The 24,887-nt window shown below is 51.2% G+C and overlaps 1 protein-coding gene and 1 pseudogene across 5 annotated transcripts; one reads left to right on the top strand and one right to left on the bottom strand.

Annotated features, from left to right (window-relative positions):
• Positions 1 to 1,834: 1,834 nt before the first annotated feature.
• Positions 1,835 to 23,119, bottom strand: TLE2 (TLE family member 2, transcriptional corepressor). 5 transcript variants are annotated; one of them, XM_066276683.1, is made up of 20 exons: positions 22,826 to 23,119; positions 22,655 to 22,752; positions 22,203 to 22,266; positions 21,733 to 21,777; positions 18,448 to 18,510; positions 17,098 to 17,172; positions 16,707 to 16,890; positions 16,321 to 16,340; positions 15,216 to 15,323; positions 13,884 to 13,928; positions 13,199 to 13,348; positions 11,325 to 11,463; positions 10,307 to 10,467; positions 8,852 to 8,928; positions 7,812 to 8,061; positions 7,236 to 7,483; positions 6,950 to 7,097; positions 5,216 to 5,366; positions 4,367 to 4,443; positions 1,835 to 2,142 (listed from the first exon to the last, which is right to left on the bottom strand). In XM_066276683.1, exons 1-20 carry the CDS (start codon positions 22,847 to 22,849, stop codon positions 2,035 to 2,037), a joined length of 2,235 nt encoding a protein of 744 aa, XP_066132780.1. In that variant the 5' UTR covers positions 22,850 to 23,119; the 3' UTR covers positions 1,835 to 2,034. The 5 variants fall into 5 exon arrangements, with proteins under 5 accessions (XP_066132780.1, XP_066132792.1, XP_066132782.1 ...); XM_066276695.1 differs by having other exon boundaries at positions 10,343 to 10,467; XM_066276685.1 differs by having other exon boundaries at positions 16,707 to 16,887.
• LOC136321031 (transmembrane and ubiquitin-like domain-containing protein 1 pseudogene) lies at positions 18,589 to 19,879 on the top strand (annotated as a pseudogene).
• Positions 23,120 to 24,887: the final 1,768 nt, after the last annotated feature.

Genomic DNA, 24,887 nt, shown 5'->3' with positions numbered 1-24,887 from the left:
AGTAATGGAGTTCTTGGTCCTTCCCAAGAAACTGTCTGGTTAGGCGAGAGTTCTGACCCTCTCAGTCAGACTCCCAAGATCACCATTTGCTCACCTGGCCTTCCATAATACAAAGCACCCCAAATGGTATCAACAAGTCTAGCTTGCTTCCTTAACCACAGAATTCTTTCTCCATAAAGTACCTTTATAAACTCCACCTAGGTGTGGCTTTTTCCAGCAGGGATCTCCCTCCAGAAGTTCCCAGCAGCATCCTGCTTGGCCCCCTAGCCCCTTCTAACCCATGGTCCTTGTGGCAGCCCACAGGAATTTCCAGAACCCAGTTCTGATTGTCACCACCCCTACCAGCCCTGTTGCTCTCTAGCTCCCACTCACAGCTTTCTCTGCTTAAGTCTGATCTGGAGACCTGTCTTCCCCTATGGCTGAGGAACCCTCCTCACCCCTGCCCTAGAGTTTTCACCAGGCCAAGCTCCTTACTGCTGATTCTCTGCACATGCTGTGCCCTCTGCCTTTTGTGACCCCTCCAAATGGCTGTTTCTTCTTGGTTTAGCTGCCACCTACTCTTGGACTTTGACTTTTGCTTTGATGATGACAGTGAGCCAGGCATCGTGTGCCAGGCTCTTAGGAGTTATGTCAGGGTCTCAAAGGAAATGTGACTGTACCCCAAATAGCTACATGCTCCACGATAATTCCCAACCCTTTGTATATGGGTAGTATCTTGGGATGATTCTGTTCAAAAGGCTGGCATTTAAAAGTGGTATGTGAAACTTTTGGGCTTGGGATTTAATTTTTTTTAATTGATTTGAGAGAGAGAGAGAGAGGAAGGGAGAGAGAAACAGGAACATGGATCTATTCCTGTATGTTCCTGACTGGGGACTGAACCAGCAACCTCTGTGCTTTGAGAATACACTCTAACCAACCAAGCTACCTAGCCAGAGCAGGTCTTGGGATTTAAGTCATAGTTGACCTGTTTCCTTGCTAGGTTGGACCCTGAAGTTACATACTGAGGTCATTAAACTTCCATCAGCCTGGAGCCCCTGAGTGTCTACCTGGAGTCAAGTCCCACATGCCACATGGGCCTGACTGAGAAATGTCTATTGTGTTCAACCACTGAGATGTGGGAACGATAGGTTACATGGCAAGACTTAAGCCACACTGCCCAATACAACTCATTTCTCATAGTGGATCTCACAGTATTTCATGCATAATAAATGATCTCATCCAGATTAGGAAAAAGGAAAGGCACCTATGGTCACAGAGCTAGAAGGTGACCTTCAAGAACAGTTGTCCAGCCTGACCAGGTGGTGTCACAGTAGGAGGACCCAGGTTCAAGACCCTGAGGTCGGCCTGACCTGTGGTGGCACAGTGGATAAAGCGTCGACCTGGAAATGCTGAGGTTGCCGGTTCGAAACCCTGGGCTTGCCTGGTCAAGGCACATATGGGAGTTGATGCTTCCTGCTCCTCCCCCCCTCCTCTCTCTCTCTCCCTCCTTTCTAAAATGAATAAATAAAAAATAATAATAAATAAAAAAGACCCCGAGGTCGCCAGCTTGAGCACGGGCTCATCTAGTTTGAGCAAGGCTCACCAGCTTGAGCCTAAGGTCGCTGGCTCGAGCAAGGGGTCACTCAGTCTGCTGTAGCCTGCTGTAGCCCCATGGTCAAGGCACATATGAGAAATCAATCAATGAACAACTAAGGAACCTCAACAAAGAATTGATGTTTCTCATCTCTCTTCCTTCCTGTCCCTATCTTTCCCTCTCACTGACTCTGCCACAAAAAAAAGAACAGTTGTCCAAGAAAAGCAATGGTACCCAGTTCCCCAGCCCAAGACAGAAGGCAAGCGTGATAAATACATTTATTTCCCGTCTTTCTGCCAGCCCATCCCCACATCCAGCTGGGTAAGATGTGAAGTGGCTGGCCAGAAAGCAGATGAGGTTTGGTGCCTACAGGTACAACCGGAGAGGTGGGTGTTGGGGGTCTCTGTTCTGCACGCCCTTCCCCCAGGAATAGGGCCAGGGGTACAAGGAAGGAGATTCTGTCAGTAGACCACCTCATACACGGTGGCCTTCTTGTCCCCTGAGCCCGTCACAATGTACTTGTTATTTCCAGAGATGTCACAGCTCAGCACGGAGGACGATTCCTTGGACTGTAAAAGGGAGGAGAGGGAGAGAAGGCAGAGGTGAGGCATAGCTGACACTGGCACAGGCTGGTGCAAGCTCCTGACCAGCTGCATGGTGTTCAGAGGAAGAGGCAAGGTGACTGGAGCCTCTGCTGGCCCCCCATAGATGAGCCTATAGTTAAGATCAGGCCAAAACAGGGCTCAGGAGATCCCAGAGTGGGAGCCAAGAGCAAGGAAGCAACACCTGTTCCAGAGAAAGGCCCTTTCCTTCAGTAACAGTAATAATGCTCCTGGCAAGGGCAGGACCTCTGTTATCTGAATACCAAGAGAGATGGAACTGGAATGCTACCCTTCCCTGCGAAGTCAGAGAGGATGTGCACCAGGCAGACCACAGCAGGGCAGAGGGCTATGCTAAGGGCATGATGACCTACAGCAGGGCTCAGCAAACGTTTTCTGTTAAGGGCACAATAGTGCATTTTCAGGCTTTGCCTAAAGTCCAAATATGACGTTAGCCATTAAGTCCAGAGGCTAAACAAATCAACCTCATATACTTTTTTTTTTTCTTGCAACCCTTTAAAAATGTAAAAACCACTCCATACCCACTAGGATAAGTATAATAAAAAAGACAATAATGTGTTGCTGAGTATGGGGAGAATTTTGAACCCTCCTGTGCTGCTGATGGAAATGGAAAATTTAGAAAAGTCTGGCAGTTCCAATGATGATTAAATAATTATCAGCAATTCTATTCCTACATATATGCCCAGAAGAAATGAAAATGTGCCCACATAAAAACATGTGAATGCTCACAGCAGCATACAGCAACATGATTCAAAATAAGCCAAAAGGTGGAAATAACCAAGTGTCCATTAGCAGATGAATGGATAAAGTGTGGTCCATCCAGACAATGGAATGTTATTCAGCCTAAAAGGAAGAAAATTCTGACACATGTTAGAAACTAGATAAACCTTGAGAATATTGTGCTCAGTGAAACAAGCCAGTTACAAAAGGACAAATACTATGTGATTCCACTCATAGGAGGTCCCTAATAGAGTCAGATTCATAGAGACTGAAGGTAGATTGGTGGGTGCTGGGGGAAGCTGGGAGAGCAGAAGGGGGCATTAGTGTTTAATGGGGATAGAATGTCAGTTTGGGAAGACGAGAAAGTTCTGCAGATGGATGGTGGTGATGGTGACACAGCAGTGTGAATGTATTTAATGCCACTGAGCTATGCACTTAAAAATGGTTAAGATGGGCCCTGGCTGGTTGGCTCAGCGGTAGAGCGTCGGCCTGGCATGCAGGAGTCCCAGGTTCGATTCCCGGCCAGGGCACACAGGAGAGGCGCCCATTTGCTTCTCCACCCTTTCCCCTCTCCTTCCTCTGTCTCTCTCTTCCCCTCCGCAGCGAGGCTCCATTGGAGCAAAGATGGCCCGGGTGCTGGGGATGGCTCTGTGGCCTCTGCCTCAGGCGCTAGAATGGCTCTGGACGCAACAAAGCAACGCCCCGGAGGGGCAGAGCATCACCCCCTGGTGGGCATGCCGGGTGGATCCCGGTCAGGCGCGTGCGGGAGTCTGTCTGACTGCCTCCCCGTTTCCAGATACGGAAAAAAAAAAAAAAAGGTTAAGATGGTAAATTTTGTTATATTTTACTGTTGTGGACCGTAAATGGCAAAAAGCCATTGTAGATTCGAGGCTTAGCAAAAGGCTAAGTTCTCCCCCCTCCATCTCCATATTGGCTATGATGATGAGTATTTGCACCCACTTCACTTGCTTCCTTAGGTTGCTGGAAGCAATTTACATCCCCTTCCTCTGACTCTTTGTTTTCAGATGTTGGTAGATTTCACTAACGTATCCTGTTTTTGCCTTGGGAGAGTTCCTGTCTTAGCCTTGGATGTGCAACTTTGTATCAAAGTCCTTGATTTGCATATGGCTATATAATAAAGCAAACTGGGGCTATGGGGCACTCCGATACTGCCAGGCATGTTGAAGAGTCTTCCTGGTCCCATCGTTTTTGTTCTGATAAGTGTGTTTCCTTAATTCTGCATCGTTATTAGGAGCCCCGCTGGTTCGCGGCATTCTACCACAGTTAAAAGGAAAACAGGCTGTGTGCCAATGTGGCTGGTGGACTGAAGTTTGCCAACCCTGCTTTGGTAGCTACCAGCTCTTGAGGTTTGCAGCTCCTGTTTCACTCCCAATTTAGCCACCCTGGGGCACATGGCATCCTGCCAGGGGCAGGTCTCCAGACTGCCACATACCTGAAAAATGCTGGCACCATACGGCGTCCTCCAGGCATTGAGCAGGTTGTCCTTCCCAGTGCTCACGAACCACCGCCCTGGAGGAAGGAGAGCAGGAGGGCTCGAGGAGGGAAGTAGTAAAGAAAGCCTGGGACTGCAGGCAGAGATGGCACAGTGGGACAGGTGGGTCTGTCCTCTCCCTTTAGGGGACCTCTGCCCTCATTTGGGGAACATGAGGCCCCTTAAAGAACTGAAGTTTGATCCTTCCATTTTCAAGATGGTAAAGTCAAGGCCCTGGGGCTCCATCTGGTCGTCAAGAAATGGGTGCCCCAGGAGAGGGCTGGTCAGGTAAAATACACAGTGCCTAGTCACATTTGAATCTCAATGAACCCAAATCATTGTTAGTGCATATGTGTCCCAAGTATTTCATCATTTTTTTAGTATATGTACAGCCCATGCAATATTTGGGATATATTTGTACTAAAAAATTAGTTGCTTTTTAGTATTAGTATATCCTGTGCATTACTTGGGACATACTTATGCCAACAAAATATTTGTTGTTTATCTAAAATTCAAATTTAATAGTTTTTTGGCCCTGGCCAGGTAGCTCAGTTGGTTAGAGTGGTTTCCCAATATGTCAAGGTTGCAGGTTCAATCCCTGGTCAGGGCATATATAATAGAAAAATCAACCAATGAATGCATAAATAAGTGGAACAAATCAATGTTTCTCTCTTTCTCCCTTCCTCTTTCTCCAAAATCAATTAGAAAAAAATTAACTGTGTTTTTGTTGTAGGGCATTTGTTTCATTTTGCATTTTGGCAATCCTGTCCCAGTGCCCTCGAGTCCCACCCCAGCCCCAGACAGACACACCGCAGGAAGCAAATTTCAAGGACAGCACACAGCTCTCATGAAGGTGCAGCTGGTATTTCTCTGGCTTGCGGACGTGCAAGATCTCAACATTACTGCTCTCCATGCCGACGGCCAGCCAGTCCTGGTTGGGGCAGTGGCCCAGGGAAAAAATCTGAGGATGAAAAAGGAAGAGGTAGAGTCAAAACCCCTTAGGATGGTGGGAGATGCCCAGAAAAGGGTTGGGAGGAGGGGAGAGGTCCAACACTCTCATTCTCTAGCTGTGGCCCCTGCGTGGAGAGGCAGCTGGCCCAGGGCCTAGAAGCAGCAGGCAACTGCATGTCAAATCATTAATATTAATCAACATTACATGGAACCCTGGGGCCTCACATCCATTATCTGCTCTGAATGAACATAGCTTTGGAAGGGAGGGAAAGGGGGTGGAGGGTAAAGCCAGGAAAGGACAGTCGCTCCCCTTGAGCAGATGGCGGAAGGGAAGCTGAGGCCAAGTCTGTCTCAAAGTCATGCAGCAAGTCCAGCAAGTTCGTGAAGGACCAGGCCTTGCGACTCCCAACGTGGAACTTTCCCTACGTGCCAATACCTTTTACTATGATTTGAAAGGATTTAGTGGCCTCATCATTCTGTGCCCCACCCCACATGAGGTACAGAGAGGAATAAGATCATGTTCCAGCCTAAACCTTGCAAAATCTTACAAATAAGATGTGTAGAAAGAAACATAAATATATAGCAGAGAGAAGACTGGAAGGTTTCACATGTTCTCCCCTGGCCATATTGAAATGTTCCTGTATAGAGCCAGGTGCCCAGGTGGGGTAAGAGACACTCATCATGGGATCCGCTGATATGTATACAACCCATCTAAGTTTTAGCAATAGAGGATGGACAACTATATCTACCTGCAACCCTGACTTCCCTACCAAGAAAATATTCAAGCTAAAGAGAAGAAAAAATAGAACAGAAAGTTGGGAGTTTCAAGGAGGGGGAAAATTGGATGGGTTTTGAAGGATGAGTAGGAGTTTACCAGTTGGAGAAAGGAAAGAAAGTCATGTCAGCTAGAGAAAACAATAAGTAAGGAGGACTAGAGATGTCACAGGGCATGGTGTGTTTGAGGATAGACAACAGAGGCCTTTAAGGACAGGCCAAGGAGCTTTCACCCTGCCCTCAAAGCACTGGGAGATAGGATCTGGGTGCAGAGTACCTGAAGACCTGCCCTTGATTCGGCACTGAGAAGCCCCCTAATTCTGTCCAGCTCCTTCACCACATCCTTCAGCCTGGATTTCCACAGAGTCATCAACAAAGACTTTCCTGTGCCCAGCTCCTATGTCAACCTCTACTTTTCCTCTCAGGTAGCAGCTCCCCTAGGGTGAGTCCTAGGATGGTGGGGGGTGGGGAGGGGTGGTGGTCAGAAGATCTCAGTGGGGTCAAAGGTTGATGGTTGGGTAGAAAAACCAGCTACACAAAGAGAAACAAAGGAATGAAGGAATGGCTTGGCCAGAACACCTGGGAAGATAATCTGAGGGTCTTAGCAGCCCCACAGTGTAATATGAGTCAGCTCTTTTGTGGCTCCCTGTGTCTGTCTTTGGAGAATAAAGGGGAAGGCCTGTATCTGAAGGACAAGAAAAGTGACACAGCAGGTATTTTGTCCTGCCCAGCACCTGGGAGTGGGTGCCTCAGGGGGAGAGGAAGGGAGGCCAGATTCCTGGAGCTTCTATCCCCCTCCTGCTGGACCCCTTTGGGCACCTGGGAGCTGAAGTCATGCTGCTGCAGCTGGCGGCCTTCCCGAAGGTCCCAGCAGCGCACGGTGTTGTCCAGGCCCCCTGTCCAGAGCCGAGTGCCATAGTCAGAAATGTCAATACAGCTGGCACCATCCGTGTGGCCCTGGAACTGCCTAGAGGGAGAAGGGCCCGGGAATCCATCCTGGAGTTGGTGCTGTTCCAGCATCTTCCAAGGCCACTCCTCTGCCCCCACAGCATAAAAGGAAAGGAGGCAGGGGCTTGCCCAAGGTGCCAGGGCACCCACCACCAACCTGACCATGGTCTGGTTCTGCAGGTCCCAGACCACGATGTTGCCATCACTGCAACAGGAAAAGCAGACCTTGGCGTCAGGGCTGACTGCCAGGGCGTAGCAGGCGGGGGCTGAGGAGGTCAGCTCGGCCTTGATGCGGGGCGTGGGTGCTGCTAGGTCCCAAATGGACAAGGTATTGGCTTCACCACCCACGATCAGACTCCGACCATCTGGCAGTAGCTTGCAGGAACGAATGTAATTATCCCGGTTCTGGGAGAAAACAGAAACAAGGGCTTGGGGTTGACCCCCCAGCCTTGCCTCCAGGAGCCTGGCTGAAGAAGCCGCATCCCACCACTGTTTAGCCTGGAAGTCCTACCCTAGGTTGGCTTGTAAGCCCCACTTGGTGGGCTATAAGCTCCAACCCCACTGGCCTATAAGCCTCGCCCCATTGGACTTTAAACTCCGCCCTTGGTTTGCCTATAAACTCCAACCCACTGATTGATAATCCCTGCGGGCTTGGCCTATAAGTGCTCCTTCTGTTGGCCACTTGCCTGCTAGCCCTGCCCCCATCCATGTTACAGGCCCTGCCCCGCCTTACCAGGCAGTCCAGCTGAGCCACTGGAGTTTTGGCGCCGGGTTGGCCCACATCCCACACTTTCACACAGCCCTTGCCTCCCGTGTACACGTGCTGCGTGGAGCCGCTGATGGTGACTGCGCAGACCACCTCGCCGTGTGCCAGTGTATGTAGCTGCCGTGCGTGCCGTGGGATGCCTGCACCCACCAGTGCATCCGATGGGAAGGGTACTGGCTGCATCTGCCCATCCGCAGACACATGGAAAGAGTAGGCCCTGAACAGGAGGTGGGCATGATGTACTGGGAAAGGGTGCCTGGAAGGATATGGGGGTACCTCCACACCCTCTCCCCGAAAGGCTGCCTAGTGCCCCAGCATTTAGGGAAGGGAACCATATGGTCAAAGGAGATGTGGGACAGTCAGCATCGTACAAAAGAAAGGTGTCCAGGTGGTGGCCTGGTGCTGGGTCAATAAGCACTTAGTAAATGTCCACAAAGATACTTTGAGTTCCAGAGAGTGCTGTCCAATAGTGGCCACCAGCCACAAGTGGCAAGTTAAATTTAAAATTTCAGTTCCTTGGATGCACTGGCTACATTTCAAGTGCTCAAAAGCCACAGGTAGCTGATGGTAATCAGATTGGACAGCAGCCAGTGGAGAATGTTCCCACCATGGGAGATAGGTCTATAGATACTTGGGGCCAGGTCCTTCTCTGTGGAGGGCCATCCTGGCACTGTGGGTGTTGAGCAGCATCCCTGGCCCCCACCTGCTAGAGGTTGGAAGCATTTGGTTGTGATAACCAAATATATCACCTGGTATCATCAAATGTCCTAAAGTGGGGAAGCAACAAAGTGTACCTCTGTTGAGAACCACTAGTCAAAATTTTGCTGGTTACCTACCACTCTCCAGAGAGAAGGAAGAAGGGAAAAGGGAGCAGGTAGACCTAAGGTAGATGGGAGCTCCCATTATCTTACCGAAGAGACTTTCTGGAAAGGCAGCAGGGAACTCTAACCACCATCCCACATGGAAGTCCCTTTAGGGGAGGCAGGGAGCCCCACCCTCGTACTCACGGCTTTCCCCCAGGGATGGTGGGCAAGGAGGAAGAGATGGATGACCCTCGGAGATGTGGATGAGATTCAAATGCCATCTGCCAAAATGCCAATGGGGCTGTCACAGAGCAGGTGACTCAAACCCATGTGTGCCTCTCCCATGCTCCCCTGCCTGCCATATCCGTCTCTGTTCATCAGAGGACCCTCAGTGTGTTTATTAGTCCCTCCCCAAGAAGGCACAGATGCCCTCTCCTCTCCCATACTACAAATAGGAGAGTGGAGGCTTTTCACATAAGGGAAATCCAAGGTCTCTGTCCAGGGAATCCTAGAGCCCAAAAGTTGGAAGGATCTTGAAGAATCTTCCATCCAATGTTCAGAACAGGAGTCTGCAAACTACAGCGCCCTGCTTGTTTTTATAGTTTTATTGGCACACAGCCATACTCATTCATTTATATGTTGTCTACAGTGGTTTCTGAGCTACATAAAGCAGAGTTGAGAAGTTGTGACAGAGACCGACTGGTCTTCAAAGCCAAAAATAATTACTATCCCACCCCTTACAGAAAACATTTGCTGATTTCTTTTCTATGACATCTCTTGCAAGTGCCCACCTAACCTCTGCCCTGGGTTTCTCCAGTGACAGGCATTTTATTCCCTCTGAAGGCATCCTGACCCACTTTGGGATGGCTCACTGTCAGCCATCAGTCCCAGTACTGCTTTCCGGGGCCACTGCAGACCCTCTCTGCTCCCCCACCGCAAATCAGGGTCTCACATCTCTCCTTCAACTCCTCCTTGTGACATATCACTTCCCATTTGCTCCCGGGCTAGTCCTTCCTCTGCAATCTACCAGAATTGTCACTGTCCCTTAAAAAATAAGGACTAACAACTGACAGCATCTGCCAGGAGGCTGAAGGGACCTTCAATTCTCTTGGCTAAAGCTCTCTGTTCCTTTTCTTTTTCTTTCTGAGAGACAGAGACAGACAAGAGTGGAGAAAGATGAAAAACATCAACTCGTAGTTGCAGCACTTCAGTTGTTCATTGATTGCTTTCTCATATGTGCCTTGATCAGGGGCTCCAGCCAAGCCAGTGACCCCTTGCTCAAGCCAGCGACTTTGGGCTCAAGCCAGCAACCATGGGGTCATGTCTATGATCCTATGCTCAAGCTGGCGACCTTGGGGTTTTTGAGCCTGGGTCCTCAGGTCCCAGGTTGACACTCTACCCACTGTGCCACCACCTGGTCAGGCATCTTTGTTCCTCTGAATGCAGCATAGTCATAGTTGCTTTTTCCACAGTCACAGGTGCTGATTTGTATTATTTGTGGAACTACTAACACCCTCACATTATCTTCACACTTGCCAGGCCAGGACTCTCCTCCCTTTCCCAACTCCTTGTTTTTCTTTGTACAACTGGTTTTCCCTCCAGTTTCCAGCTCTTAGGCCCTGCTGACACCTTCTGGCATCTCCCACACTGAGGACTCACCATGGGTGAGCGTCCATACACCACAGAGCCGCTGACCTGAGGGGACAGGTGGAGGCTGACGTAGGAGCTGGGCAGAGAGAGGTCCCCATTAAGTGCACTGTGGGAGCCCAGGCTGAAGGACGCAGTGAAGGGACTGGACAGGGTTAGAGGGCTCCTCAGGGCTGAGTGAGAAAAGACAAAGACAGGTCTTCAGACACCCTGGACCCAGATCCTGCTTCCACTCCCTTGGGGTTGGGCCAGCACCTTGAGGTTCAGGGCTCCTACTCTCTAATCCAGCTTTCACCACACCCTGTCATATCTCTAGACATTTGCAACTGTTGTTCCCTCTGGATGACACTCCTTTCCCTTCCTCCTTCAGTTTCTGAGCTTCTACTCATCCCTCAAAACATAGACACAATGTCTAACAACATCTAAGGATATCCTTGAGCCTCTCCAGCTCACTCTTAGTCTCCATCTTGGCCTGTCTTAGGGCCCTTCTTCTACCCCAGCCATGATCACACAGGACTGGGAGTTTTGGGGTCTGGGTCTCCTCCCCATCATCTAGGAGCTCCTTAAGGGCAAGTTCCAGGGATGATTTCTTTCTGGGACCCCAAAACCAGTACAGGACCTGGCTATAAAACAGAAAAGAAGAACACTGTCACCCCCACATTACTAATGGGGAGTCTGAGGCTCAGAGAGATTTGGTCCCTTGCTCAAGGTCATGCAGCTGGCAGTGTCCAAGTATGGCCTGAAACCTAAGCCTATCTGACTCTAAAGCTTGTCTTTCCTGTACACTAGGCTGAAGCCACCGATAAGTTACTTCCTCTCTCTGGGCCTCAGTTTCGCCACCTGTCAAGCCAAGACAAAGAGAAAACTGAAGCCCAGGGTGAGCCAGTGTCTAACTCGGAATCATGAAAAGGATCAAGGCAATGCTAAAGCTGGAATCCAAACCTCCTGCCTCTCCCCACCACCTACTACTTTCTAGAACCCCCCCCCCCAGAGAGGAGACCCTCTCTAACAGTCACCGGTAGGTGCTCACCAATACTGTCTGTGGAAGGTGTTGGCTTGGCAACGAGCTGGCGGAGGTGACTGGCTGAGCTGGGCCCAGGAGTGGACGCATCCTGGGGCGGTGAGGAGTCGCAGGACTTGGAGGCAGGAGTGCTGGCGGGAAGATCATTCTGGGGAGAAAAGCCAGTACTGAACACCACCAGCTACTTGGCACCTTGTAGGCCAAGGATCTGGTCAGAAACGGGTGGGAAAAGGGAGCAGGTAGAGTGGCAGGCCGGGGCTCAGGGGAGCTGGCTGCACCTGGCAGTGCACCTCTGTGATTTCAGATACTTTCAGACATGCACATAGCAGGAGAATGGGCCCTGCAGCTGATCCCATGGACACGGGGCACATGAGTGTCTGCACACATTGGAATGCCAAGTGGGCACCCGGACACATGCACACACATGCACAGTGAAGGGAACCAACAGGCACATGTATGTCAAGAACTGTGCATACGTATGATATGTAGTGTGAGTACATGGTCAGGGATGTGGGGTAGACAGAATGAAGCCAGGTGGGCCCACAGCATGGGCACATCCTGCAGGGAGTGGGGACCACAGATGGAGGCAAGAGACAAAGTTGGGGGCTGTTAGATCCTATGGGGACAAGGAATGGGAAGGTCTAGGGTGGGTTTATGACACTGGAGACCACACAGCATTCTCCCAGATGAAGGAAGAGCACTTAGTACTGGCGGACTTTTCCTTCCACCCAGGGGGAAGGGGTTGTCCCCCACAGCTGTTCCTCCCCATTGGGACACTGGAGAAGAGGGAAGCCAAACCTCCACATAGGAGCATGCTGGGTTGTCTCAGCTTTCTGCCATTACCAACTTTGCCTTTTTAGAGACTTCACATCTTTGTCTTGTGTTGGTTACGTCTTATCTTTTCATCACAAAACGACAAGTATTGTGACAGCCACACCTATACACCCACTAGGAGGGAGTGGATGGAGATAGCGTGGGGACAGGGGGCTTCTCCATTAGAACAGAGCTGCCCCTCCCCCTCTCTGGTCTGGGGTAGGAGCAGGGGACATGAGATGCAAAGTGAGCCCCAACCTTGACGGTTGCCATAGCAACCTGCTGGGAGGGTAAGTCTAGAAACTGAAGCAATCTCGGATGTAGGTTCAGGGCAAGGGTGATTTGGGGAGGGGGAAAGACAATGGAACTGATTTAAGAATTCCCCAGGGGGAATAATCTTAGGTGGTCTCTATGCCTGGCATTAAACCTAGAAGGAGACAAGGAGAAAGTTGTTCTGATATTAATCCTGGTTCCTGGCAGGGACAGCATCTCAGATGGGGTTGGTGTGTCTTCAATGCCTCTCAAAGACCTTAATACTTGCAGGGGTGAAGTCTGCCTTGGGAGTGGCCCATTCTACAGTTTCACTGTTTATTTTGGGGGAATTTCCTATTTATTGCAAGAGATACTTGACTTCCACATAAGATAGTGAGTTGCCTCTTAATATGTATTTACAAAGTTTACTTGCAAAGTTGCCTTTTAAATATTTATTGTATTGATTTTGGAGAGAGAGAAAGGGAGACAGGGAGAGAGTGACTGGAACATTGATCTGCTGCTGTCTGTGGGGGATTGAACACGCAATCTCTGCACTTCCTGATGATGCTCTCCAACTGAGCTATCGGGCCAGGGCGAAAGTTGCCTTTTAATATTTATTTAGGTACAACAGAGTGACTCCATCAAGGAAATATCACCTGGATAGGGTAGAGGGGTAGGTTAGGAAGGTGACCAAATAATCTGGAATAATGCTGGATCACACTAGCCTGGCCAATTTCTCATGGCCCCATGTCTAATGGGATAGTATCTGTTTCCAGGCCCCCAAATAAAGTTTCAAGGCCTCCCCTACTCCTCCTTACCAAGACAAGCTCCTTGGCTCTGGGGAGTGGTGAGCTGAGGCTGGAAGCCAAGGAGGCTGGACTTTCCACAAGGTCCCGATGTGCAGAGACGCAGATGGGCACCTTTCCACATGGGGTGGTAGTTGGGCTGGGGGGCTCTGAGGGTTGGTCCTGGGTTTGAGGAGGTGATGTTGAATGGGGGATGAAGTAGGTGAGAAAAGAGACCCTCTATTTCCCTCCTGAACTCCACTCTAACCTCTAGACAGGGCACCTGCTACCCACCTTGGGAGGATCATGAAACCTCCTGGTGCCTCAGTTTATTCATCTGTAAAATGGGTTTAACGATAGGACCTACTCTATAACCACAAACAGCAATAACTAATAAAGGTTTTCCCCCACAAGACAGATAAGGAAAGAAGCAACCATGGAAGAGGGAGTCATTCTCCCAAAGTCACAGAGTAAGCCAAGGCTTGAAGCCACTTCTGCTGCCCATCTCCATTGTATCCTGGGCCTCAGTTTCCCCACTGTGCCATGGAAAGGATGTCAGAAACCCCTACTCCCCCTGGCCCCAGGCCCCACAGAGAGGGAACCAATAACCCCAGTCCCTCTGGGATCCCCATACTTCAGAAAACCCACTATTTGCTGTGTCCAGATCTAGTTCCCCGTCTCTGGAGGTCAGAGTCAAGGAGGCTGGACTTCAACTCACCTCATCCACCACCAGGTTGTAATCACTCTTGTCCTCATCGCTCTCCTGGAGGGACATAGGGGAGAGACCTCACCCTGACCAGACCCCTGCCTCCACACCCCCTTACATTTACTGAGGAGGGAGAGCATACACCCAGCACTGGGTTGGATAGGAATTCTGGGGCTACAGCAACATATCTGCTTGAGTCAGAAGGGAAGATGCATTTGTTCAACACAAGGGAGGGCTTGGGGGTGGGGAGTGGGAGGTAGGGGGGTCCTTCCTGGAAAAGGACAAGGGAGATAGTGCTGGGTGCCAAGACTTGCTGGGTGGCCCCTGGGCGCCTCCCAGCCCTCCTTGGACCTCAGTTTCCTCCTCTGTGCAGTGATGAAGCAGAGCCAGAGACCAGGAGCCATCCATAGCTCCTTCTCACCCATCCATCTGCCCACCCCACTCCCCATACCCAAGGCCCCAACACAGACATTTACCCCTTCTTGGACTCCTGGCCTGCAGCCTTGCCCCTTCCAGGTAGCCCTCCAAGCTAGGCCCGGAGAGATGCTCCTAAGACCTATCCCCACATCTGCTATACATCCTTTTATGGCTCCCCATTGCCCTCGGAAGAAATACATTGGGCTGCCCTCTGGTTTGGCTGGAAACCAAGGGAAGACCAAAGGTTGCAGCCTGGAGGCCATATCTGCCCAGTGGGTGGGTTTGTTCTGATTTCCTATCCCCCGTTTTCTTCTTTATAGCAAAATTATTCGCTGACATTTACAAAGCAAGCTATTAGGTTTAATAAAATTTTTTAAAAAGATTAAAGTCTTCTCAGAGAAACAGCGGGATTGGCCACTAGTCAGCTAGGACCAAGTCACAGCTGCTCACCTAGATGGGACAAGTGCCCTCCCCACCGCTACCCCACCCACTGCAGCTGGCCTCAGTCCCAAGCTACATTTTCAGCATGATCCCTGGGGCACTAGAATTTGAAACTATAGGAGCGGCAGTCACTCTGACAATGAGAGAGGAGGTCCCTGCCTTCCAGTGAGGCGGTCAGGGACAGCTTCCTGCAGGAGATAGCAGTTCTTTTGTACCTTGATGGAGAAACTGGTCTCTGAAAGGTAGGGGGAAAAGGGTTCTAGGGGGAGAGAACAGCCAGAGCAAAAGCCAGGAGGTGGGAAAATAGTGCGTGGTCCAGAGGCTGCAGTGACTTAAGCAACTAAAGAATTAAGGCTGGCCCAACTAATTGGCCAGTGCTCCATGAGCAATGGGGAGTTATGGAAGGCTCTGGAGTCAAGAGCTGGGCTCTGGAAGGCTTGGGGCAGGTCAAGGCCATACCCCAATCCTCCTCTTGCCCCCACTCACATAAGGTCCCGACAGATCTTTTTCCTCAGCTTGCTGCTTCCCATTGCCACCTGGGCCCCCTGGTTGCTCCTCCTCCACCACACTCTCAGGGGGAGAGGGGGATGAACTCTGCAGAGAGAGAGAAGCCAGGCAGGGAGAAGGGTCAGGGCCCTGGGCCCCTAGACTGCATCCTGGCCCAGCCAAGACTGAGCATCCTCACCGCTGTTATTAGGATCTATCTGTGCCTCAAGCATCCCATCTGGGAAATGGGACCTTCCAAATGTCCCCAGACATCACCCAGTGTCCCCTAGGGGGCATTAGTGCAAGTTGAGATGAGCTCTAAGTACAAAATGTATTTGGATCTTAGAGTCCTAGTTCAATAAAAAGAATGTAAAATATCTAACTAGTAATTTTTATGTTGATTACAAGTTGAAACATTTTGGATACACTGTATTAAATGAAATATACTACTGAAATTAATTTGACCTGTTTAACTTTTTTTAATGTAGCTACTAGGAAATTTATAATTGCATAGGAGATTGTGGTGATTTTGGTGCAAGGCTAAACTTGAAAAAGCTACAAAGAACTAACTATTTGCAAACACACATACACACAATGAATGCTTATAAACTGAAATCCGAATAAGCTCCATGGGTTGTGCTTATGTCAGTTTCCTAGGTTTGATACTATATTTTAGTTTTATAAGATTTTATCATTGGGAGAAGCTGGGTAAGGGGTGCATAGGACCTCCCTGCACATTTCTTTGCAACCTCCTGTGCATCTATAATTATTTCAAAATTAATTTTTAAATAAATTACTTACAGGGTTAACATAGTATTTCTGTTGGGCAGTGCTCTTGTAGATAATAATATTGAATGGCTGATCAATTAATGAGTGAAAGGATGGATAGAATGCTACCATGGGCATGCATTCACTCATTCAATTGCAAAAATAGCTCATGATTGAAAATTTTAAATAAAACTCTAGCCTATGGGCAGATCCCCAGCAACACAGTTTGAAGGCTGGATGTGGCCCTGATCAGCTCAGAACAAGCAGTTTTAGCCACACATGAATACAAAGCAAATGCTATATAAGAGGGCAAGTTCCCAGAAGTCCCTCAACTTACCCTGCTCAGGGCTCTTTCCACTGGTGGGTTGGGGACAAAGGAGAGAGAGAGAAGGAAAAATAATGAGGCTTTCATCTCCCGTGGTGCCAGATGTGGCACAGCCCTATACAATTTACAAAGCCCTCTTCCCAGCTCAGAATCTCCCTTCTTCTTCCAACACCCTTGTAAGGAGTGGATTATCCCTTCCCCATTCCAATAAGATAAATGCCCAGAGAGGGTAAGTAACTTGCCCAAGGACACACAGCCAGTCGGAAATAAAGGGGCCCTGCAGCCCCCTCACTCATTTCCTCGCACTTATATGAGTTGGTGCTCTGGGCAGAGTAGCCTGCCAGTCCTCACCCCCAAACACATCCCCCAGCCAATGCCATCCTGTGCTGCCCACTTACCTCTGGACCCCTCGGCCTCCACACCTGCCCGGTCCTCCTTGGCAGCGGCAGCCAGCTGAGCCTGGGCGGCCAGTGCTCCAGACAGGGCCAGCAGCCCTGTAGCACTGCCACCCACCAGCCCAGATGGGCGAGGGGTGAGGGGCACAGGGGGTACGTGGTGGGACAGCGGCTGGAGCTGCTGCTGCTAGAGAGGAGGAGGGGTGGGCCGGAGGCAAGTGGGGGGATTTGGGTGCCCAGTAGTACTCCTAGCCCAAGAGGCCATGGACAGTGGGCACAGGGTCCACCCAGGCCAGTTGCCCACACAGCAACCCCAGCCTTAGCATCTACTGCTGTGGAAATCTGGGAGTGAGGTCTCTCCAGGGCAGGCAGGGCAGGGGCCAGGATGACTCACCCCAATGAGGCTGTTCAGCTCCCCGACAGTCACCTGCTTGGCACGTTCCATGGCCTGTAGCACCTGCTGCTGATGCTGGGAGGTGGGGAATGTGGGAAAGGGGGCGCTCAGGAGAACCCCCTGGCTGCTTGGAGCCCCGTATGCCCAGGCAGTGCCCTCTGGGGCCTGCTCTCCTCTTCTCCCCACATCCTTGCCCTGGCTCTCGCTATTTTTCCTCTATCCAGCTCTCCCTTTCCTTATTAAATCATGAAACAGAAAAAAAGAAACAAAGCATGTAAGTACAGTTAAAACTATTAATGATAAATTGGGGTCTTTCCTCGGCACTGCTGACATTGGGACCGGACCATTCTCTGGCCATCCTGGGCACTGTAGGGGATTGAGCAGCATCCCACTCACTCAATGCCAGGAGTACCTCCAGTGTGACAACCACAGATGTCCCAGACATTGCCCAGTGTCTCCTGGAGGCAGGATCACCCTCAGTAAAGAACCACTGTAGAAATCAGCACTCATACACCAACCACTCAGGTCCGAAAATAGAAACTGGAAGCCTCTAGGTGGCCCCATACACCCTGCCTGCCTGTCATAATGCCCCTCCTCACCTTTGCGAAAGCACTATTTTGTTTTTCTGTATCATGTTCCCACCTACAACTGCCATCCCAAACTTGCCTGAATTTGCCCATGTGGAACTATTTCATGTCTCAATTTCTATGTTCTCTTGTGTCTGGCTTCCTTCACTCAACATTGTTTTAAGTCTCATCCATGACGTGGTTGGTGGTTGTGCTGTATTCAACGTTCAATGCTATAGAACTTTCTATGATGTGATGATTAAATTTTCTCTATCTGTGCTGTTGGGTACAGAGCCACTGGCTATGTGTGGCTACTGAGCACTTGAAATGTAGCCGGTACAACTCCCATCACGATTCTATCTCCATGAGTTTGTCCCCTCTAGGGACCTCTTATGAGTGACATCATACAGTATTTGTCCTTCTGTGTCTGGCTTATTTCACTGAGCATAATGTAAGGACTAACTTTTATTGGGTGCTTACTAAGCACCCAGCATCATCCCCACCACCTTGTATGTATTAGCTTTTCACAACAGAAGCACAGAGAGGACGAGCAGCTTGCTCTTCCCAAGGCCACAGCACATAGCCAGAATTCAGGCCCAGGTAGCCTATGCAGCTTGAGCTCCACTCCTCACACTCAGCCTCTACCTGCCATTCCTGAAGCCCATGCCCCAGCCAGTGTCCAGGCCCCTAAACCACTCGGCAGAACCAGTGCCTGCAGCATCCAACCCTACCCACCCCGCTTCAGTCTTCCAGCTCTCCTCCCGCCCCCACCAGGCCCACTCACCTCCTGGGTCAGGAATGGGATAATCTGAGCACAGATGCCACTGAGGCGCTTCACAATCTCGGCCTGGCAGGAAGCAATTGGGAGGGGACTTGGAGGGGGAGCCTCCGCTGGGAGCCCCAGGTTTGAGCTCTGGCTGAACCCATGTCCCTCTTTAGGTCTCCTCTGCGACCCAGGGTAGAAATCTCAGTGCGGCACACTCAAGGGAAGTTGTTGTGGTGTGGTATCACAAATATGTATTTGATCTTTGTGCCCAGTTCTTGGCATAGAGCCCCTCAAACCCTTGGGATTTCTGAGTGCAGGAAGGTATCATTGGTTAGTTATAACAAGCCCATTTCAACCACACCCGAGTTTCTTAAAGGGTTGCAACTTTTAGCCCCATCCACTGACCTCCAGGGAGGAGAGCAGGATTGGGATTGAGTCAGTCACCAGTGGCCAATAATCTAATCAATCCTGCCTATGTAGTGAGCCTCCACACAGCAGAGGAGTGGGTGCATTCAGACATGTGCCACCACAGTGCCTCCGGCCTAGAAGTGCCCAAGTCTGCTATGGAGCTGGCTAAGCTGGGCACTCGGTAGTGTAGTAGAAAAGGCAGATACCATAACCCTGGCTAAAGGGCTGGGTTATGAGATGATGGTCCTTTTCAGGGTGCTTGCCTTCTGATGTTGATTCTCGCCTGGGTCTCAACATACACCTCACAGGGCACTGACCCACTGCCCCAGGCATCAGGGACCCCAACACCAGCACAGACCAGCGGAGCAATGGCGGTCACCAGCAGCAGCAGAGAGGAGGCCCCAGGAGCCAAGACCCCCAGCCTGAGACACAGAGGTCAGGCTATACAACCAGAGCCTGGCACAGGGCTCCCAGCAACGCTGTGACCCCTGGGGTCGCCCCCTACCCCTAGGAGTCCCTTGTACTACAGCTGAAATTACTCAGTAATTCAAAGCAAGTGGCCAGGGCCTGGCCCCATGACACAACTGGCTCCCTGAAAAGGACCCAGTTTCCCAGCCAGGAGCAGTAGGCACAACTCATTTACCAAGGGCAACTGCTGGGAGATGACACCCAGACCCTGGGTAGCATTCACTTCCCTCCAAACTGTATTCTTCAATATCACATGTCCCCCCCCTACTCCATCTGCCCACCAGGGTCAGGGCCAGGCACCTCCAGCTGGAAACGGGCAGCCTGCTGCTGCCCCTGCAGTATTGCCAGACCCAGCGCCGGCTCTCCTCCCCCTGACCACCACTCTGGGTCTGGCTGGGTTCACCCTGCTCCTCAGTCTCCTGGCCTCTGCCATGTACCGCTCATAGTGCTTCTGTAGACTCTTGGCAATGTGGCTGGCCTCTCCAGACCTCACTCCCCATGACATGGTGCGAGCTGCTGTTTGTCCAGACCCACTTCTCTGGCCTCTTCCTACTACCCTGGAGCCAGCACTGCAGCGAAGAGCACTCCAGGGACAGGCAGAGGCTCCTCGCTGTGACCTCCATGGCTTGGGGCCACCTCCCAGGGCTTCTGGCCCTCAGCCCCCACTGACAGGCCACTCCTCTGGCCCCTCCCCCAGGGTCGGGCATCTGCTGTCACTCTCTTGGCCCTTGGCAGAGTGGGCCACTCCCCTAGGCCCAGTTTAGCGTTCTGCTGAGGACCCAGCCACTTCTAGTCCCTAATAGCTCCTTGGGCTGATTTGGGGACCCAAGGGGTTGAGGGTATTTTCTAGAACATGGGCAAATTAAATAACTGAAGTTTTTTTTAAAGAAAAACACTCTAAAAACAGGGTTTAGAGAGCTTTTGGTAGGTGATCATACCTGGCCCTATGCATCTTCCCATCTAGCTGTTCCTGAATTATAACCCTTATAATAAACAGGTTATAGCAAGTAAGAGCTTTCCTGAGTTCTGTGAGCCATTTTGGCAAATTATCAAACTCATGGAGGGAGTGGTAGGAGCCCCTCAATTTATAGCCAACTGGTCAGAAGTACTGGTGGCCCAGACTTGCAAATGGCATCTGAAGAGGGGGAGCCTTGTGGGGCTGATCCCTGAACCTGTGGCGTCTGCACTAACTCTAGGCAGAGAGTGTCAGAATGGAGCTGAATTGTAGACCATCCCACTGGTGTTAAATGAAGAGTTGGTTGGTGTGAGGAAAGCCCACACTTAGTGTAAGAAGTATAGAGTTGAGTGAAAACAGTGTGGCTTTACCTGTAGGCTTCATCGGAGGCAGGGTCAAGGTTGAGGGGACCCATTAAGGCTGAACAGAAGGGAAGCCTTGTGGGTGGGAAAGAGGTGGCTGTGGCTTATCCAGCTGTGTGTGCAGCTAGCCTGTGCTTTGCCTCTGCCTGGGTTATAGGGGTGTTTGTGTGCTGTGTGTATCAGGGGTGGGAATGTTCCCACCAGGAAGGCGGAGCCAGGATCTCATCACCTGAGCCCTACCCCATGCCTGCCACCCCATAAGGGGGTCTATTTCATATACCCATGGAACCACATCATGCTCCAGAAAGACACTTTCCCTTCCACCCACACCAGAACCAGCAGAGCCCACACACACCCAGAAAAGCATGCCAGGGCAAACACCCCCAGCACTCTACATTCCTAGCCCATCTACCCAGAGGACCCAACACTAGGCCCTGCCCATTGGCTCTAATATTCTGATGGACAGAATCGAAAATTCCATCAATCTCAAAATCTTCATCTTATTAGAAGTCATCAAAGAACCTTGAGGTCAGTTTCAGTATCTCAGGGTTAATCTTAGAAAATTGAAGTCAATTTCAGAACCTTTGGTTCTAACTCAGAACCTTAAGATCACTCTTTGAAGTGTAGGAGAGTCTCACAACCTCAGAGTACTAGGATTCAATCTCAGACCCTTCAAAACAGCAACAGAAGCTTGAAGTCATCTCAGACCCTCAGGATACATCTCCAAATGTCAGATTTGCCAGGGTAAAAGGGAGCTCCAAGACTGTCCACCTGGCTCTCTCCCAGAACAGAAGTCACCTTCACAACCTCCCTGACCTGGCTGCAGGCCTCTGCTACGAGCCTTCCTTAACAGGGATACCTGGCCCTGCTCACTAATCCCCTCTCTGCTGGACAATGTCTCCAGCTACTGGACGAAGGCTCCAGAAGTTCAGAATTATTTTTCTATCCCAAGGGCTAATAATATCTGGCCTCCTGGTCCTAGAGATTTCGGGTTAAGACCCCTGTTCCCTGGATCTGCCTTGCCGCAGACTACCCTAGCACTGGGGTCCTTCTCACAGCTTCCTGACCCCCATTCTCCCTACTGAACACCTTTATCCCCAATACGGTTACCTGCTTATGCATTTCAACGTTGAGCCCATAGGACATCTCATAGTACTGCAAAGGAAAAGCCAGTTGGAATGTCCACGGTGCCGATGGATGCCCAGCCCTGGGTGGCTGGGTGACTCTGGGTCTTCCAGGAGCCCCCAGGCTGGGGGGTTCACAGCAGAATATAGATTGTCCCAGTCCCATAGAACCCCCTAGAGGAACGCAGGTGCCCCCTCCACTCTCTCTCAGGATGGTACACAGAGACCCTGACCCCTCAGAGATGCCCATGAGAACAGGGGACATTCTTGTCTTATTGTTCTTAAGCTGGGAGAATCCCAGAAGAAAGAGCCTCGAATCCCAACCAGCACTTTACAGATAAGGAAAATGAGGCACTGAGAGGGGCAGGGACATACCCCAGAATGGCACAGTGAGTCCGCACTCACATCCTGAGCCTTGCTTCCCAATCCCCCCACCCTGGCATGCTAACCCCTCACCATGACATAATGTCGCTGCATTTCAGTCTTCTCACTGGCCAACTTCTCACATTCCAGCTTGAGGCTGGGAAAGAGACAGGGCATGAGGGCCCTACTCTCTTGCCTCCTCCAAGGGAGAACCATGGGCACCCTCTATCAGGGCCAGTTTTCAAAGCCATGGGTTTGATTCAGCCCTCCCCACTTCCTTATACTACCCCCAACCCCGTCCCAGTCCTTCCCACATCTTCCTAGGCTCACAATACCCCAGCACCAAGCGTCCCCATCCACCTCACCTGCGCTTCCACCAGGAAACCCTCTCCTTGCCCCGGGAAGGGGCCTCCCTCTTCCCCTCACCCTTGAGGCCCAGCCTGGCCTGGGCCCGCCCCTTCGTCCCGCCCCTCTCCCCGGGCTCCTAGGTGAGCTCGCGGGTGAAATCCCGGGTCTCCCGGGCGGGGTGTCCCGCCGCCCCTCACCTGTGGTACTGAGCCTGAAGGAACTGGAATTCCTCTTTGATGCGGTCGCAGATCTCCAAGATCGAGAACTTGAAGGGCTGGCCGGACTGAAGCGGGGTCTAGCGGGAATGTCAGGGTCTGAGCTCCCGGGTGCCCGGGTCCCCCACCCCTGCATCCCGGGACCCCACTCACCGGGTGCCTTCCCTGGGGATACATCCTGCCGATTCAGGAAGCCCACCTCGCGCCAGAATGTGACAATGTGGGGGGGTAGAGAGGCTGGGGGCGGGGGTCTGCCAGGAGAAAGAAGCCGAGGCAGCGTGGGGCAGGGGACCTCGGAGTCCCCCGCGTCCCCCGAGCTAGCGCGAGGGGTCGCGGGGACTGAGAGCGGCGCTTAGGCCCACTCCCCTGGGCAGGGGCGCGAGGCGACGGTCGCGGAAGGTCGGCGAGCCGCGTCCGGGTGTCGGAGGCGCGGGCGGCGGACCCCGCTCCGAGCCGCCTCCCTCTGGCGGGGCTCGGCCGGGAGCTGCGGGCAGAGCCGCCTTAAGGTGGCGCCGCCGCCCCCGGGGCCGCCCACCCGGTCCGCCAGCCGTCCACTCATCGCCCTCCCAACCGCGAGCCGTAGCCCCCGGAACCCACCCTCTTCTTTTGACCAGTGCCCAGTGGAGAAACTGAGACTCGCCTAAAGTCACACAAACATCGACCTCCCTCTCTCTCCCGTAGAGCTCAAGAAAGAAAAGCAAGGAAACAAATAAATACCTGGTGGTCCACGGTGGGGAGTTGCTTGGTGGGAAGGGAGCTATTTGTGGTCAGAAATGGCCCTTTTGAGGACCTGAGCTAAGACTTAAGGATCTGGAAGAAGCAGCCTTGCCAAGTGCTGGTAGGGAAGCCTTCCCCCAGGGGAAAGGGAATAATAGCACATGCAAAGGCCCAGAGGAGGAAAGGAGGTGCTGGGAAGATCCAGGCTTATTCCCACTCTGGGTTTCAGTATTCTCTGAAAATGGCAGTCAGGGGCTAGGACTATTTTTAAATGAGATGATACATGAACAGCCCTCAGCCTGGCGGGGCACACAGTAAACTCCCAGAATGGGAGTTTGTGTTCCAATTGCCACCAGCAGCAGACTAGGCTGTCTACCCTCTCAGACTATGTATGGGCTCCTAGAAGGCAAAGGTCCTAATGAAAATGGAAACTGAATCTCTGCCCTGGCCTGATAGTTTGGTTGGTTGGAGCACGGACCAGATACACAAAGGTTGCCTGTTCCATTCCATATCAGAGCATATACAGGAACAGATCAATATTTTTGTCTGCCTCTCTCCTTCCCTTCTCGCTCTAAAAATCAATAAATAAAAATTTTAAAGTATTTTTAAAAATAGAAGCTGAATCTGCCATCAGACTGAGGTCTCTCTAAGGGCAGGGGCTCCACCTCCCACCCCACCCCCAGACCTCAGACATCCAGTGAACATCCCTCACACTCACATGGGTCATTCTCATTCCTATCTTGCTTAGGAGAAACCTCAGGGTCATTCATTAAGTCAGTCAACAAACAGGTATTGAATGCCTACTCTGGACCAGACACTGCTCTAGGCACTAGGGATCGGCAGGGAACAAAACAGAAAAACTCTCGACTCTTGTTAATGTCTGCACTCATGTTAATAGGTGAGTGAAGGCATACAAAAGTCCTTATCAAACTTAAAAATATCTCTTTCCAGACAACAAATTTATTGAGTATCTACTATATGCCAGACATCCTTTAGGCACCAGGAATACAATGGTAGATGGAGAACAGATTCTGTCTTTGAGTTCAGACAACAAGATCACAACATGGTAATTATGGAATTATTTGCACAAAGGAAGAGTTTAGGGAGCAGTGATAGAAGTGAACAAGAGAAAACTTACTTATCTGGGGTATCTGGGAAAGACCTCTTTGAGGAGGTTAACTTTGGAGAAGAGATCTGAAAGATAAAAACAGAAAGTCACCTGACCTGTGGTGGCACAGTAGATAAAGTGTCAACCGGGAACGCTGAGGTCACCAGTTCAAAACCCTGGACTTGGCCCCGGCCGGTTTGCTCAGTGGTAGAGCGTCGGCCTGGCATGCAGGAGTCCCGGGTTTGATTCCCGGCCTGGACATACAGGAGAGGCGCCCATCTGCTTCTCCACCCATCCCCCTCTCCTTCCTCTCTGTCTCTCTCTTCCCCTCCCGCAGCCAAGGCTCCATTGGAGCAAAGTTGGTCTGGGTGCTGAGGATGGCTCTGTGGT

Source organism: Saccopteryx bilineata, chromosome 1 (assembly GCF_036850765.1).
Source record: "Saccopteryx bilineata isolate mSacBil1 chromosome 1, mSacBil1_pri_phased_curated, whole genome shotgun sequence".
Lineage (NCBI taxonomy): Eukaryota > Metazoa > Chordata > Mammalia > Chiroptera > Emballonuridae > Saccopteryx > Saccopteryx bilineata.
The sequence above is the reverse complement of the archived record's forward strand: the minus strand, read 5'-3'. Positions and strand labels throughout refer to the sequence as shown.